At 42.7% G+C, this 18,477-nt stretch overlaps 1 protein-coding gene across 4 annotated transcripts in view; it reads left to right on the forward strand.

Moving 5' to 3' along the window:
* Positions 1-14,027, forward strand: part of POLDIP3 (DNA polymerase delta interacting protein 3) — a 102,783-nt gene extending 88,756 nt beyond the window's left edge. For 2 of the 4 annotated variants that reach the window (XM_069737101.1, XM_069737103.1), the window contains exons 7-10: positions 2,614-2,743; positions 9,899-9,965; positions 12,197-13,484; positions 13,874-14,027. In XM_069737101.1, coding sequence (XP_069593202.1) covers positions 2,614-2,743; positions 9,899-9,965; positions 12,197-12,377 — 378 coding nt within the window. In that variant the 3' untranslated portion in view covers positions 12,378-13,484; positions 13,874-14,027. Of the gene's footprint in view, positions 1-2,613; positions 2,744-9,898; positions 9,966-12,196 lie in introns of all 4 variants that reach the window. The other 2 variants (XM_069737102.1, XM_069737100.1) reach the window with 2 other exon arrangements.
* Positions 14,028-18,477: the final 4,450 nt, after the last annotated feature.

The following is an 18,477-nucleotide window of genomic DNA, read 5'->3' on the forward strand; positions in this document are numbered from 1 at the left end:
CCCTACAAAATGAAGTCCTGTTCCATGACAGAGCCTTAGGAGGCGCATTGAATGGAAAATTGACATTGAGGCCGATAACATTGAATTCCCTTAGATGGTGGCTAGATAAACAAAATTTATCAGCAGGGGTTCCCTGGATGATAGATGTCACCCACGTGATAACCACGGATGCCAGCTCTTCAGGGTGGGGAGCCTATATGGGGGACATGGTGGTCCAGGGACAGTGGGAACCCTTCACAACATTTTCATCTAATCAAAGAGAGTTGTTGGCGGTTGAACTGGCTGTTAAAAAATTCCTCGTATATCTGCAGGGCCAGCACGTCAGAATTCTGTCGGACAACAGAGTGGCGGTCGCTTACATAAACCGGCAAGGGGGAACTCGTTCCGAAACTTTAATGCAGATCACGGATCGGTTGTTCCAGGTGGCAGAGCTCAATTTTCTATCTTTGACAGCTCTTCACATCAAAGGAAAAGAAAATGTGGCAGCAGATTTCCTCAGCCGAAATGTGTTAAAACAGGGAGAGTGGTCTCTCAACGAGGACATTTTCAATCTTGTCGTCCGCAGATGGGGTCAACCAGTGGTGGATCTATTCGCCACCAGAAACAACAGAAAAGTAAAACTTTTTTGCTCCCTAAATCCCAGGGAGAATCCCCTGGCGGTAGACGCGTTTCTCATAAAATGGGATTTTCCACTAGCCTATGCTTTCCCACCACTGAACCTGATACCTCTAGTGGTGAGGAAAATCAGAGAGGATCGAGCGAAAGTCATCCTTATCGCCCCCTTTTGGCCCAGAAGAACCTGGTTTGCCTGGCTCAAGACAATGTCTGTAGCGGTCCCCTGGGTACTGCCAGAGATCCCGAACTTGCTTTCGCAGGGACCGATCTCCCATCCACAAGTGACGGGGCTCCATTTGACGGCATGGTGTTTGAACGGTCACTATTAGTGGGGAAAGGCTTCTCTCCAAACTTGGTGGAGACGCTCCTAAAGAGTAGAAAGCAAATAACTACGAAAATCTACTCTAGGACTTGGAGAAAGTTCTTGTCTTGTTCAAAGTTTAATATCCAAGACGGGGTGCCAGTACAACAAATCCTAGAGTTCCTACAGAAGGGGTTCGAGTTGAAACTCTCTCCTAGTACCCTTAGGGTACAGGTCTCAGCTTTAGGTGCCCTGTTTTCCTGTAATATAGCGAATAACTACTGGATAGCGAGGTTTATGAAGGCAGTTAGTAGATCTACACCACTGCATAAAGACAGAACAGTTCCATGGGATTTAAATTTAGTTCTGTCCTCTCTAACTAAACCCCCCTTTGAACCTCTGCAGGAGGCCTCGATCAAAATGTTGACACTTAAGACAGCCTTCCTGATCGCCATAACCTCAGCTCGCAGGATAGGGGATATACAGGCACTTTCCAGAGCTCCTCCATACACTGAAATCTTGTCAGACAGAGTAGTCCTTAGACCAGACCCAGCATATCTGCCAAAGGTGGCGACACGGTTCCATAGATCACAGGAGATAGTTTTGCCGTCCTTTATTCCTAATCCCTCTAATCCTAAAGAGCAGGAGCTTCATACGTTAGACGTCAGGAGATCTCTTCTTCAGTATATTTCAGCTACTGATAATTGGAAGAAGGATGGGGCACTGCTTCTTTCCTTCCAAGGTCCAAAGAAAGGATTTAGAGTATCGAAATATTTACTGGCTAAATGGATTAGGGAAACTATCTCTCTAGCTTATACAGCAGGTGGGGGGCCAGCTCCGCAGAACCTAAAGGCACATTCCACCCGGGCCATGGCGTCATCCTGGGCAGAAAGATCTGGAGTGTCAGTGGAGCAGATATGTAAGGCGGCCACATGGTCATCCCCTTCCACTTTCTTTAAACACTATCGGTTGGATTTGGGGTCCTCCTCTGATCTTTCCTTTGGGTTAAGGGTGCTACAATCTATAGTCCCTCCCTAAGGTAGCTTACATCTCTGTAAATCTCTCGTGTGCTGTCATGGGAGTCCGAATAAAGCATTAAGCTACTTACTGGTAGCGGCATTTTTCGGAGGCCCATGACAGCACCCTTAGTTCCCTCCCTATTCACGTGGGGGTAGCACTTCCTGATATGTATATAGCGTAATATGTAAATCTCACGTATGGTGTCTTATTACAATAATGGGTTATTTTGTTTCAAATGTATATAATGTATATATTGTATATTTGTGTACCACTAACCGCGGCAGTCCTCTCAGGCTCTGAAATACAACTGATGCATGGGGAGAGGTGCCGCCCTTTTGTATCTGTAGGTTTCCTGTTCCTTAAGGGCGGATCCCCTCTCTCGTGTGCTGTCATGGGCCTCCGAAAAATGCCGCTACCAGTAAGTAGCTTAATGCTTTCCCACCTTTTTCTACAGAGACTAAAACCGATAAACTCCGTGCCAGTAGACATCTATAGCCTGAGCTGGAGAAGTCAACTATTTTTGTTTTTAGTGCCTCCTATTGGCTGCCGCCTACACCCTATTCCCTGTGTTTTGCCAATGATGTGACCAGGAAAAAAATTGTGTCCCAAATGAATCCATTTATAATTTTTCACTAATTATGATCTAAACAAAATTATATGCTTTTTTTTTTCCTCAGGAGCTTTTCTGTGTGTGCGGTGCCTTGAAGCGTGCCCGATTATTGAGTTCTGGAGTTGCAGAGGTTGTGTTTGTAAGAAAGGAAGATGCAGTTGGTGCCTACAAAAAATACAACAACAGATACCTAGATGGTAGGTTGGGTGGGTGTCGCAGAAGTAAACAATTTTTTTCTCATGTTAAAGGGAATCGGTCACCATGAAAATGCAGTCCAATCTGCAGGCAGTGTTGTAGAGCAGGAGGAACTGACCAGATTGATACATCGTTTTGTAAGAAAAGATCCATGATTACCTGTGATTTAATCGCTTAAACCTCTAATCTTTCTGGAATTTTCAGTACAGTAGGCAGTCAATGTTTCACTGCTATAGTGCAAGTGACTAGCACACTCCAAGATATCGTGATGCAAACGGGGGTTTATTTACATACAGTAATCAAACGTTTCGGTCAATATAGGACCTTCATCAGTGTACTAGAGATAGCTGTAAGCCATGACACCGTGTGTATTCTAGCCTCATATACCAGTGGGCAGACTCCACTGTGCTTTGTGGCCCACAATTTTTCCAGGGCCTGTTGTCTTAGATGCAATTATCTCTTTAATTGGGGGCTCTATCATGGCTTACAGCTATCTCTAGTACACTGATGAAGGTCCTATATTGACCGAAACGTTTGATTACTGTATGTAAATAAACCCCCGTTTGCATCACGATATCTTGGAGTGTGCTAGTCACTTGCACTATATATACCGGGGTTTGGGAACCCATGATTATGCACCTCCTCCTCTAGGCTGTGCTGAAGTATTTTCTATACCAATGTTTCACTGCTGTCTTTCTATAAGTGTGCATGCAGATACAGCTGTCAATCACTGGCAGGATCCCTTTAATGTTGAAATACATTAGGGTATGTGCGATCAACATCTTTTCCAAGCAGGTGAACATTCAAGTGGAAACCACATCTGAAAATGCCAACTTTTTTCCCTGAAGTGCCTTGTGCATTTTTTCTAGCGGTTCATAAAAGGGTATTGTTTGCATTTTCATAAGTATTTTCTGTAACTTCTCATTGGGCGCTTAACCCCTTTACCCCCAAGGGTGGTTTGCACGTTAGTGACCAGGCCAATTTTTACAATTCTGACCACTGTCCCTTTATGAGGTTATAACTCTGGAACGCTTCAACAGATCCCAGTGATTCTGACAGTGTTTTCTCGTGGCATATTGTACTTCATGATAGTGGTAAAATTTCTTTGATATTACCTGCGTTTATTTGTGAAAAAACGGAAATTTGGCAAATTTTGAAAATTTCGCAATTTTCCAACTTTGAATTTTTATGCAATTAAATCACAGAGATATGTCACACAAAATACTTAATAAATAACATTTCCCACATGTCTACTTTACATCAACACAATTTTGGAACCAAAATTTTTTTTTTGTTAGGGAGTTATAAGGGTTAAAAGTTGATCAGCAATTTCTCATTTTTACAACACCATTTTTTTTTTAGGGACCACATCTCATTTGAAGTCATTTTGAAGGGTCTATATGATAGAAAATACCCAAGTGTGGCACCATTCTAAAAACTGCACCCCTCAAGGTGCTCAAAACCATATTCAAGAAGTTTATTAACCCTTCAGGTGTTTCACAGGAATTTTTGGAATGTTTAAATAAAAATTAACTTAACTTTTTTCACAAAAAATTTACTTCAGCTCCAATTTGTTTTATTTTACCAAGGGTAACAGGAAAAAATGGACCCCAAAAGTTGTTGTTCAATTTGTCCTGAGTATGCTGATACCCCATATGTGGAGGTAAACCACTGTTTGGGCGCATGACAGAGCTCGGAAGCGAAGGAGCGCCATTTGACTTTTCAATGCAAAATTGACTGGAATTGAGATGGGACGCCATGTTGCGTTTGGAGAGCCACTGATGTGCCTAATCATTGAAACCCCCACAAGTGACACCATTTTGCAACGTAGACCCCCTAAGGAACTTATCTAGAGGTGTGGTGAGCACTTTGACCCACCAAGTGCTTCACAGAAGTTTATAATGCAGAAACGTAAAAATAAAAAATCATATTTTTTCACTAAAATTATCTCTTCGCCCCCAATTTTTTATTTTCCCAAGGGTAAGAGAAGAAATTGGACACTAAATATTGTTGTCCAATTTGTCCTGAGTACGTTGAAACCCGATATGTGGACGGGAACCACCGTTTGAGCGCATGGCAGAGCTCGGAAGGGAAGGAGCATCATTTGGAATGCAGACTTAGATGGATTGGTCTGCAGGCATCACATTGCGTTTGCAGAGCCCCTAATGTACCTAAACAGTAGAAACCCCCCACAAGTGACCCCATATAGGAAACTAGACCCCCCAAGGAACTTATGTAGATGGGGGCTCAAAGTTCTCACAACACAAGTGTTTCACTACAGTTTATAACGCTGAGCCGTGAAAATAAAAATTCTTTTTATTCCCACAAAAATTATTTTTTAGCCCCCAGTTTTGTATTTTCCCAAGGGTAACAGGAGAAATTGGACCCCAAAAGTTGTTGTCCAATTTGTCCTGAGTACGCTGATACCCCATATGTGGGGGTAAACCCCTGTTTGGGCACACGGGAGAGCTCGGAAGGGAAGGAGCACTGTTTTACTTTTTCAACGCAGAATTGGCTGAAATTGAGATCGGATGCCATGTCGCGTTTGGAGAGCCCCTGATGTGCCTAAACAGTGGAAACCCCCCAATTATAACTGAAACCCTAATCCAAACACACCCCTAATCCCAACGGTAACCCTAACCACACCTCTAACCCAGACACACCCCTAACCCTAATCCCAACCCTACTCCCAACCGTAAATGTAATCCAAACCCTAACTTTAACCCTAACTTTAGCCCCAACCCTAACCATAGCCCCAATGGGAAAATGGAAATAAATACATATTTTTAATTTTTCCCTATCTAAGGGGGTGATGAAGGGGGGTTTGATTTACTTTTATAGCGGGTTTTTTAGCGGCTTTTTATGATTGGCAGCCATCACACACTGAAAGACGCTTTTCGTTGCAAAAAATATTTTTTGCGCTACCACATTTTGAGAGCTATAATTTTTCCATATTTGAGTTCACAGAGTCATGTGAGATCCTTTTTTTGGCGGGGCGAGTTGACGTTTTTATTGGTAACATTTTCGGGCACTTGACATTTTTTGATTGCTTTTTATTCCGATTTTTGTGAGGCAGAATGACCAAAAACCAGCTATTCATGAATTTCTTTTGCGGGAGTCGTTTATACCGTTCCACGTTTGGTAAAATTGATAAAGCAGTTTTATTCTTCAGGTCAGTACGATTACAGCGATACCTCATTTATATCATTTTTTGTGTTTTGGCGCTTTATACAATAAAAACTACTTTATAGAATAAATTATTTTTGCATCGCTTTCTTCTGAGGACTATAACTTTTTTATTTTTTCGCTGATGATGCTGTATGGCGGCTCGTTTTTTGTGGGACAAGATGACGTTTTCAGCGGTACCATGGTTATTTATATCCGTCTTTTTTATCGCGTGTTATTCCACTTTTTGTTTGGCAGTATGAGAATAAAGCGTTGTTTTTTGCCTCTTTTTTTTTTTTTTTTTTTTTTTTTTTTTTTTACGGTGTTCACTGAAGGGGTTAACTAGTCGTAGTTTTATACGTGGGGTCGTTACGGACGCGGCGATACTAAATGTGTACTTTTATTGTTTGTTTTTTTTTATTTAGTTAAAGAAATGTATTTATAGAAACAATATTTTTTGGGGGGGGGGGAATTAAAAAAAAAAAAATTTTTTTACACATGTTATAGTGTAAGAACGCTGATCTGACACTTTGCTGTGCACTGTGTCAGATCAGCGATCTGACTTGCATTTCTCCTGGCTTCCCAGCGCCTGCTTTGAGCAGGCGCAGTGAAGCCACCTCTCTGCAGGACCCGGATGCCGCGGCCATCTTGGATCTGGGCCTGCAAGGAGGAGGTGGTAAGAGACCCTCGCAGCAACGCGATCACATCGCGTTGCTCCGGGGGTCTCAGGGAAGGCCGCAGGGAGCCCCCTCCCTGCGCGATGCTTCCCTATACCGCTGGCACACCGTGATCATGTTTGAACGTGGTGTGCCGGGGGCTGTCCGTGACCACTCCTGGCACATAATGCCGGATGTCAGCTGCGATAGGCAGTTGACACCCGGCCGCGATCGGCCGCGCTCCCCCCGTGAGCGCGGCCGATCGCTATGACGTACTATTCCGTCCTTGGGAATTAGGGCCCACCCCACATGGACGGAATAGTATGTCCAATGTCAGAAAGGGGTTAATGGGCATGTTGTTTTTTTTTGTCCAGTGAAGCTAAAATTATCCTAAAGACAATCGGGTATCCGACCCCCGGGTTGCGATCGCCGTTATTAACCTTATAACTGGTGCAAAAGAATAAAGCGTGATTTACCATTTTATTTCTCTGTCCTTCGATGTGATCGCACATCAGAGGACAGAGGAATAGTGTCTCTGATTTCCAACCCCCCCCCCCGATACTTACCAGTGTCCCTGGATCCTCTTGCTTCTGCGCACGGCCGCTGGCGTCTTCCCTTCAGAAAATGGCGGGCGCAGTGGGCCTCATGAGCTCTGCTGGCCTGCATCAGGCAACAATACGAAGATTTTTTTCCTATTGGTTCATTTTGGTTACTGTGTAGACCTTATCACAGTGATCAAAATAAAAATAATAGTAAATGAACCTCTCCTTTATCACCCCCTTAGTTAGGGAAAAATAATAAAATAAAGAAAATGCATTTATTTTCATTTTCCCATTAGGGTTAGAGTTTGGCTAAAGTTAGGGTTATGGTTGGGGCTAAAATTAGGGTTAGGCTATGTTTCAACGTTAAGGATTCATTCAGGATTTGCTACGGCTTGGACACTGTGTACAGCCGCAACGTCCAGATGTTACATCATAGTGGAGGGGATTTTATGAAATCCCGTCTCCACTATTCGTGCAGAGCCGCATTGTGTCCCTGCATAACCGGACATGCAGCGCATCTTTCCAGGCCGAAGCAATGTCTATTTATCTTGCGGAAACGGTCTGCCTCCGCAAGATAAATAAGTCTATGAATACGATGCAGTGATTCCGCATGTGTTAAATGAACACATCTGGAATCACTGCACGTACAACAGGGGGCGGCACTTTGGGCGGAGCGGGGTATCTGCTGCATCCAAAGTGCAGAGATTACACCCCTTGGTAACATACCCTTAGGGTTGGGATTAGTGGGGTTGGGATTAGTGGGGTTAGGGTTGGTATTAGGGTTAGGTTTGTGGATAGGGTGTGGATTAGGGTTAGGTTTGTGATTAGGGTTGGGATTAGGGTTAGAGGTGCATTGGGTTTAGGGTTGGGATTAGGGTTAGGGGTGCATTGGGGTTAGGGTTGGGATTAGGGTTAGGGGTGTGTTGTGATTAGGGTTGGAATTAGGATTAGGGGTGTGTTGGGGTTAGGGTTAAAGTTACAATTGGGGGGGTTTCCAATGTTTAGGTATATCAGGGGGTCTCCACACGTGACATTGCGCCACCGTTGATTCCAGCCAATTTTGCGCTCAAAAAGTCAAATGGTGCTCCCTCCCTTCTGAGCTCTGCTGTGCACCCAAACAGTGGTTTACACCCACATATGGGGCATCAGCGTACTCAGGAGAAATTGGCAACAACTTTTGGGGTCCAATTCCAAAACATCACTACTTCCCTTCCGAGCCCCGATGTGTGCTCAAACAGTAGCTTTCTCCCACATATGGGGTATCGTCGTACACGGGACAATTGGACAACAACTTTTGGGATCCAATTTCTCCTGTTACCCTTGGGAAAATTAAAAAAAAATACAGGCTAAAAAAATCATTTTTGTGGGGAAATTTTTTTTATTTTCATGGCTCTGCGTTATAAACTTTAGTGAAACACTTGGGGGTTCAAAATTCACATAACACATCTAGATAAGTTCCTTGGGGGGTCTAGCTTCCAAAATGGGGTCACTTGTGGGGGTTTCTACTGTTTAGGTACATCAGGGGCTCTGCAAACGCAACATGACTCCCGCAGACCATTCTATCAGTCTGCATTCCACAACGGCGCTCCTTCCTTTCTGAGCTCTGCCGTGTACCCAAACAGTGGTTTACCCCCATATATGGGGTATCGGCGTACTCATGACAAATTGCACAACAACTATGGTGATCTAATTTCTACTGTTACCCTTGTGAAAATAAAAATTTGGGTGTGAAAAGATCATTTTTGTGGAAAAAATACAATTTTTTTTATTTTCGCAGTTCTACGTTACAAACTTCTGTGAAGCACTTGGGGTTTCAAACTGCTCACCCCACATCTAGATAAGTTCCTTAAGGGGTCTAGTTTCCAAAATGTTGTCACTTGTGGGGGGTTTCCATTGTTTAGGCACATCAGGGGCTCTCCAACCGTGACATGGAGTCCGATCTCAATTCCAGCCAATTCTGCATTGAAAAAGTCAAACGGTGCTCCTTCCCTTCTGAGCTCTGCCATGCGCCCAGAGTGGTTTATCCCCACAATATGGGATATCAGCGTACTATAGGTGTCTGAATTACATTCTTTGTGAAATAAATTAATGTTCATTAAAAAAAAAAAAAAAATTCCTGTGAAGCACCTGAAGGGTTAATAAACATCTGGTGTGGTTTTGAGCACATTGAGGGGTGTAGTTTTTAGAATGGTGTCACTTTTGGGTATTTTCTATCAGATAGACCCCTCAAAGTGACTTCAAATGTGATGTGGGCCCTAAAAAAAATGGTGTTGTAAAAATGAGAAATTCCTGGTCAACTTTTAACCCTTATAACTTCCTAACAAAAAAATGCTGTTTCCAAACTTGTGCTGATGTAAAGTAGACATGTGGGAAATGTTACTTATTAACTATTTTGTGAGACAGATTTCTGTTTTAAGGGCATAAAAATTAAAAGTTTGACAATTGCAAAGTTTCCAAATTTTTGCCAAATGTCCGTTTTTTTACACAAATAAATGCAAGTTATATCGAAGAAGTTTTACCACTAACGTGAAGTACAATATGTCACAAAAAATGTTTCTCGGAATCACCAAGACAGCTGTGAGCTCCTGAGCACACTCCATACACCAGCACTTGACATGATGTGCTTATATGTCCCATGTCGGTAAGGGGTTTATGCTGCACAGTATTGTCAAAAGAAAATGGGCCTATGTCTCTAGTGTAATAACTATAGATATAAGCAGATTTAGTACCATCATCTTCTAAGCTTGTGTTTTGACCTACATCCCACTGACACATTATACTTTTTTAATTTCAGGACAACCAATGAAATGCAATCTTCATTTGAATGGTAGTGTGATAACATCAGACCAGCCCATCCTTCTGTAAGTGTACCTTTTATGGGTTCATAGAATGAATTCTTTAATAAATTGTTTAGGCAAATATATAAAATATTGCTGATATTTTAGGCTTATGTGTAATTCTGTAAAATGATGTTTGTATGGAATACAGTTAACATTCTCCTTTCGAAATAAGCGGCCTAGCCAAAATCCTTAAAAGGGAACTTGACAGGCAGGTCCCTGGCAACGTCTCCCCACCCTCTGCCTGTTAAGTTTAGGTTTACCTGTGTGCATGTATTAAGAGAGACCTGTGAGTCCAGGCCAGCCTTCGGAAGACTTGTCTGTCCGACCAGTCACCAGCGCCGCTCAGTCCCCGACAGCTATTACATTACACTCTGTATCCTCTGTGTTTCAGAGTCAAACATTCATGGCTGTAATCATTATCAACCAAGATGCTAAGTACATATTAACAAAAATCTGGAAAAAAGGAGAACACGTATATATGATGGTCCCCCAGACTTTATATAATCGCTCCAAATATCAGATATGAAAAAAAAGGAGAAATGGGAGCATATAGTCAAATTGTAAAACAGACAATCTTTATTTATACAAAACATTTAAAAAAGAGGTATAGGACATAAATATGCATAGTAATGTAACCATAACAAACATGAATAGGGGAAGGAAAAATCCCGCATCTCTCCCCCCACGGACATTAGTTGAGCACCTGGCGTGTTTTCTTATTTGTGTCTGCAACAGGCCGCTTTTTCGGCCGTCTTCACACACTGGCTGTGTACTTTGCATTGGTGCTATATGTAGCGGTGGTTCCCCGTCACACCGTATTACCTCATTTCTCTTTACACATGATATGGTTTTGTGTGGCGTGGACCATGAGTGGCAGTATAGACATTTTGTCTAGCCCTGTACAGTGATAGCCACCCACTTGTTAGGCATCATTACTGTGTAGTGATCTCTGCTTTTTGCCAGTGTGTTGTTGGTTTTCACCTATCTGGTGTCTTTGTGGTCACCCGCTTAGGTGCCCTCCTGGTGTTAGACTACGACCATCTGACTACTCCACTTTTTTTTGGGGGGGTGGGATGCGGGATTTTTCCTTCCCCTATTCATGTTATGTTATGGTTACATTACTATGCATATTTATGTCCTATACCTCTTTTTTAAATGTTTTGTATAAATAAAGATTGTCTGTTTTACAATTTGACTATATGCTCCCATTTCTCCTTTTTTTTTCATGGCTGTAATCATGCAGCCAGTGTCACATGCTGTCTGAACCATGGCCAGTAAGTATGAATCAGCTGTCTGGTTCCCTTTTAAAGCCCGTCCCGTAAGAATGTCTATAATTCCCCAAATTTTACAGAATGTAAAATGTTAGTAGCACGTTTTACACATGTGCTAATGTCAAATTCATCCAGGCTGCCAGTTAGTGAAAGGAGTCACAGGTTCAGCAATTCACTTTTCCCTTAAAGGAGTGGTGCACTACTTGGACAACCCCTTCTCATTTCCAATGTTTGGCCCTGATTGAAATAAAAACATACCCCCCGTTCCAGCAAAAAATTGTTTTAGTATTCAATTATGGTCTTTATCTCTAGTTCAACAGATCTAATGCTCTGTGTTGTGTATACACATCCTAGAATAGATGGTTCTGGTGTCATACACTTTAAGTAAAGGGAGTATATAAGTACGGTCTTAGTATTTTAAGACCTAGAACCCACCCCTCACCATTAAGGGTAAGTTCTCAGAGGGTGTTTCGCTGCTTTTTTTTTCTGCAGCAAAACCTAATCTTCTTGGCCAGAAAGAACCTGCGTCAAAAATGCAGGTTTAGGTGCGTTTTTTTTTTCTTTGTCCATTCTATGTCCTTGGATTTTCAGCAGCAAATAATGATACCTGCATTTTTGCTGCTTTTTTTTAACACCCATTCAAGTCAATAGGTGAAAAAACGCAGCAAAAACGCTGGAAGAAGTGACATTGCTCTATGTCCAAAAAACGCGGCAAAGCACAAAATACTGATCAAACAAAAACCCAATGTGTGTGCATAAGATCTCTGAAATCTCATAGGCTTTGCTGGTATTGTAAAAAGCAGCTGAAAATTATCATGCAAAAACGCCCTGTTTGAACTTACCCATAGACTTTGTTTCCTGTTTGGTTTTGATGGCTTATAGGAAGTATATTTACCATATTAATTGCAACTAAAGTATCAGATGTTTGAATGTATCGAGCCTGAAGCCAAATCTGCTTAAATTTATCATTTTTCTTTCTAGAAGATTAAGTGACACCCCATCAAAGAAGGAAGGTGAATCTAGAAGAAACACAGCCTCCTCCTCCAGTGTTGCTTCAAATCCTCCAGCTGAAGTTGATCCTGATACTATCTTAAAAGCACTCTTTAAATCCTCAGGGTCATCAGCAGTCATCCAACCAACTGCATTTAAGATTAAGCTCTGATGAGACCAACACAAATTGGACACTGTAATAAGAGATTCCCAATTCACATATGGACCCAGAGACTCCATAAAATAAACCCTTCATTTTTGCATCTTGGGTTTTGTTTAGCGCTGATCACCAGCAGGTAGTTGATGTTTGAAGGAGTCTGGTATCAGACATTGGACAATCAATCCTGTTCCCAGCATTGTAGTACAGTTCACCTTCGTTGTGGGACAGTTGCGTTATTGCATCAAGAATTTCCGTTTTCCCCTTGCTATCCTAATACAGCCCGATTATGGTTCTACTGTTATGTCAAGGGAGGCTAAATGTTGAATAACTTGTTAAAATTTCTTCAATAATCTGTTTCTACTTAAAAGGTAATCTTTGTTTTTGTAAAATATCTGGATTCCTACAAATGGATATGAATACCTGCATATTCCAGTAAATATGGGGGGGGGGGAGATAATCGCTAAGTGTCCACTGGCTGTGTTCTAAACAAATAATGTTTTTATGCCTAATGTTTCACATTGTGAAAATGTCATCTAGAACTCTACAATCATAGGCAATACCTATTACCCTGCAGCTGAAGCGTGTTGTGATCTTGAATACAGAGAAATGCTTAAGGGAAATGGATCACGCTAAGGCCGGCGTCACACTAGAGAGTTTTGCAGACTATCTGGTGTATATTTCACAGCCGTATTTTACGGGTGTAGAAAATCGCAGCATTTGTCAGCATACTGCGTAAAAAAAAATCTGCCAATGAAAGTCTATGGGTGCGAGAAAAATACGGATTGCACACGGAACATCAGTGTGACTTGCATAAAATACGCCAGACTTCTCCAGGTGACAGGAAATGTGCCTAGACCTCAATCGGGAAGCTTAGACATGCTAATTAGCTTAAAAAGCCAGGCAAACATCCCGGAAGTCTGCCGCACACCTCCACGGAGTCTCAAACAGCATGGCATCCATCATTAATGTGGATATGCTTTTGATTCTGGTCCAAGAGAAGCCAGAAATTTGGGACCAATGGGGATGCCAATTATTCCAACCGGGCCAAAACAGAGGCTGCTTGTGGGATCCTTTTCCCTGATTATGAGCAGCAGCCACGTGAGGGCCAGAGACAAATAAGTAAGTACACTTAGGTTTCTCAATTAATATTATAAACTGCATTAATTACAATATTTTGACACTTATTATTTTTATTCCCAATTATGTATATGGCACCATTAATTTATTGGTGGTGGACATGAGAAAGACTTACAGATATTGCTTACAGTAAGCAAATTTACAATGACAGACTGGTACAGAGGGGAGAGGACCCTGTCCTTGTGTACTTGCATTCTATGGGGTTCCCCTTTTATCGTATTGTGCTATTTGTGTGTTTAATTTTATTACTGAAGATATTTAGTAAGAAGTGCAGCTTACTAGGGCCTATTAAAATCTGTTAAATCACTGACACCTTGTGTTACCACTGTGCACAATGGCCTTATACATTGTTTTCTTCTCTGTCATTGCAGTGGAAGATGTTATGAGATGTTGGCACAGCATTCGGGACCAGTATCGGAGAGAAAGGCAGCAGCGAGCCAGAAGTGGGTCATCTGCTCCTGCAAAACCGAAATCCATATATTTTGACCGGCTGTCCTTTCTGGATCCCAGTATGGATCTCAGACCGTAAGTACAAACCTCACACACATTTTTGAAATGCTCATAGATGATTTTTTTTAATTTAATTTTTACATTTTCATAACAGAACAAAATCTAACCTCACTGAGAAGGAGACAAGTGTCTGAATCCGACCCATTGATAGATCCTGTTGAGGAAGGAGTAGAGGTGGCTGGCCCATCTACGGCTCCTTCCATGTGTATCCCTCCGGATCCATCTTCGGCTGCCCCTCATGTTCCACAACCACCTGGGCCAGATGCTGCAGCCCCACCCGCAGATGCACCAGCTTCAGTGATGCCCTAAGATCCTGCCCTCAGCAGCAGCCACACTGTTCCGCTGGAGACCTCACGACAGCTTGCTGTGACCTCAGGACGTGGCCGCAGAAGTAGAGAGATAATTGAAAGTCGAAGGAATGTGGACACTGGTGTGTTAAATTATCTGGCCAGGGCTGCTCAGGATGAGGAGGCATTTTTGCGTAGCCTGGCCCGGTTTCTCCGTCCCCTACCCTGTGAGGTGCGGCTACGTGTGAGAGGGTGCTTTCAAATTCTTCTTGATGCATGCACCCCCTCAACTAGCCCTTATGAGTTTGAGTACATTGAGAGGTGGCAGCTGTCCCCACGTAACCTCATGCGTATGCAAACAACTCAACAAGTGCATGCTCAAGAGGGATCTGAAGCACCTCCTGACATGGCCATTTTGGTGGTGGTTATGACTCACGTGACTTGTACTATCCTCATTATGCCCAGAATATCAACCCTTATGGCCAGTACTCAACTGGGCAATCTGAGCATGGTCAGATTTTGGAGCAGGCCCAACAGAGATCACGCCAACAGGGTGAAGGATAATTGGCCCAACAAAGGCGACATGAGCAGCAACCCGAACTGCCGCCATCACCTCCACCTACGTATCGGAATCTTAGAAAAATAAAATTTTTAGGTTGCAAATTTTGTGTGATATCCACAAATTGTTAATATGCTGTGATGTTGTTTAATTTTGTTCGGCCAAGTTTAAATGGCAAGAAAAGCCATATAATGGCAATATGGTCTTATAAAAACCAAATTTGGCTTATGCTATAATTTATAAAAAAAAACCAATTTATGTTTGTTTGACCAATCATTATAACACCATACACAATTCCTAGATTATTAAACATCTCTAAAATGAGTCAATTCAAAACACACAGTAAAGTAACAATTTTATATTTGTAGATGTGTGTGTGTATAGTTAAAAAGTATCAAATCACAACATAGAGACCGCATTATCTTGCCAAGGAGTAGCACCCTGAGGTGAAGGGAAAAAATTAGTATCAATAACCCTCACTTTGATTCTAGAAAGGGGACGTTGTTGAGGAAGGACATGTGGAGTAAGGCTACCCACATTGGGCAACATGCCTTCAGCACTGTCAATTAAAGGGAAGGTGCCCCCAGTTTTTTTGTAAAATTAAGCTTAAAATGGTAAATAAAATGTATTAATGCAATGTTTGCAAACATTTCTATATGAAAAATATTATATATTTTCTTACAAATATATATTAACCACTAGGGCGAGCATTTTCCGTTTTAGACCTCAAGCAGCTATAGTAAGACTTACCAGCTTTACTCTTTGCTGGAAAATTGGGGCAGTTACTGCTGACATCACCATTTCCCTCCCCTTTTGGGTGGTCTAATATCCCTGGGGCAGAATGAAGAGCAGCATCACAGGGCAGAGCCATTTTGTGTGTGATTGCCCTGTGATCTGCTATCACCAGCAGTTACTGCATCAGAAACACAGCTACAGAGTTTACAAAAAAGCAGAACACAGTGGGCTCAGCAGCATGGTGGACTGGAGGAAAAGTGAAGACATGTGGTGTTTATGTATGGAGCAGCATTATCTGAGCAGAGCTGTCTGTGACTCATCCCTCAGTAAGATAAGAAGGAGGAGATCCAGGTCTGCAGAGAATGGCCAGGCATTGTGGAGGGAGGGGAGAGATGCATTGTATGGCAGAGAGAGAGGCAGGCTGTGAATGCAGCTTATGGGAGATCACATGGTCTGTGTGTGAGGAGGCGGAGACAGAGCAGGAGAAGCACACAGGGAGGGCAGCGTGTGAGAGCAGAGGATGTCTGCCCAGGATGTGCCTGCCTGGAGTACAGAGGAGCATGGGGATAAATCACCCGCACTCCCCATCCTCCGGTTCCAGTGAGTGCTTTTCTCCTGCGATAGAAAGTAAGTGGAGCTCGGCAGATAGCACTGGGCTATAATAAAATGGCGGCTAGTCACACCTTCAGCAGTGAGTTGTGCAGCCCAGAGGCGTGCCCAGCTCACTGCTAAAGCAGCTACAATGTTAGAGATAGGGTCAGCGCCGGTCTATTATCTCCTATGTCCATGGGGTGCCGTAAAATGACACTGATAATGTCGTGAACTGCTGTGAAACCAAGATGTCAGCCCCCAGCGCCTTTTTTAAACTCATATTACACATGTAATCTGTTTCACATGCATTTAAAACTTGGTTATAGCAGCATGTTATGCTACATTACAGTGATTTATTAATGATCTACAAACGCGGTACCTTCCCTTTAAGGAGCAGTCATGTAGTCTTGTGAAGTTATGCAAAACTACACAAGCTTTAATAACTTCATTGACGTTTGCTTCACTCAACTGTATTGCAGACTGGAGGACCCGCCATTTGGCACACAGAATGCCAAAGGCGCACTCCACCAGTCGCCGTGCTCGTGATAGCCGCAAATTGATGTTCTGCTGCCGGTGGTCCAGGTTGCGACGGGGATAACTCCTCATGATATGCCTTGTCAACTGGAATGCCTCATCTGCCACTGCTTCAACATTGGAGCCTGGGAGTTATCATGGTGGTGGTAGGTCCAACTGGTTCTTACGCAGCCGCCAACCCATAATGGAAGAATTGAAGACTCTAGAGTCTCCAGTTCGACCATAGGCCCCAATATCTACAATTAGAAAACTGTAGTGACTGTCAACTACAGCTTACAGTACTACAGAGAAAAACTGTTTATAATTGGGACCCTGAGTTCGGCAGCTTACGTACCCGGATATGTTTTCCATCAAGGGCTCCAATACAGTGGGAGAAATCACAATTGTCCTGAAATTCACATGCTATCTTCACCCAATCCACCGGTTTGGGCTCAGGCATCACCAGTTCGTGTAGTCTTGGCCATAGTTCTATACACATATCCCGCACTATGCCGGAAATAGTGGACCTCCCTATTAGAAATTCAAGATGGAGTCCAGCATATGTTAATCCTGTGGACAGGAAGCTGAAAGCACACAAAAAACTATTACCAAATGTAAGAATGCTTGTATAAAAGCATATTAAAAACAAGTAATGTGTGTATCTAAAAAGGCAGGATACCAGTGTACATTTAAAATAAATACACTGGCTATATAAATTTCACAATAACTACATGTTTTGTTTAATTTAGCCATCTAATTTAAAACAAATTTAATCAGCAGCTAGGACACAGAAAAAAACCTAACTTACATTACAAAAACATCATCAACATGCAGTATGTGAGGATGGTGAATACATAACATAAAGTAAGGGGAAGACGCTCCTCTGCGGATATACATTTCCGCGTCCTGGATGCACCCACATTCCTTCGCGGATCCACTATCACGGGATATGGCTGGCCAAAGCGAGGTGACAACACCCAGTTAAATAACACCAGCTGAGTTGGGGTGAAATGCAGCAGGTCACACATGTGCCAAATTAACACCAACAGAAGCAAAGCACCAAAATGGCCAGATTGGAGGCTGCCACCTGTTGTAGAGACCTTAAATAGGGTTGCTGATAATAAATAATCTTTATTTTTATATAGCGCTAACATATTCCGCAGTGCTTTACAGTTTGCACACATTATCATCGCTGTCCCCGTTGGGGCTCACAATGTAAATTCCCTATCAGTATGTCTTTGGAATGTGGGAGGAAACCGGAGTGCCCGGAGGAAACCCACGCAAACACAGAGAGAACATACAAACTCTTTGCAGATGTTGTCCTTATTGGGGCTTGAACCCAGGACTCTAGCGCTGCAAGGCTGCTGTGCCATCCACTGCGCCACCGTGCTGCCCCTGATGATTTTAAATGAATTTCAGGTGTGAAAATCGTTAAATGTCCATTTTGGAAGGTTGGGAGAGAAAAAACACATTACGGATGCCATACGGATTACATACGGAGATTTACATGCGCAAAATACGCTGCCACACCCTGCCTACGGATTACATACGGAACACTGTTTAGGGAACATTTCTGCGTATTACGCCTGTAAAAAACAGACCGTACAGAGGAAGGCTGGGAGGACACAGATTGTGGTTTTCTATCAACTTCCTCTGCGTTTACAAATTTTTATTTAATGCTGCAAATTGCCTCTTCTGAGAAAAAGAGGACTTAAACTCTATAGCGCCACCTATTGGAAGTAGCGATCCTACAAGTCACAATCAACCCTTTAACGAGTCG

Source organism: Ranitomeya imitator, chromosome 8 (assembly GCF_032444005.1).
Source record: "Ranitomeya imitator isolate aRanImi1 chromosome 8, aRanImi1.pri, whole genome shotgun sequence".
NCBI lineage: Eukaryota > Metazoa > Chordata > Amphibia > Anura > Dendrobatidae > Ranitomeya > Ranitomeya imitator.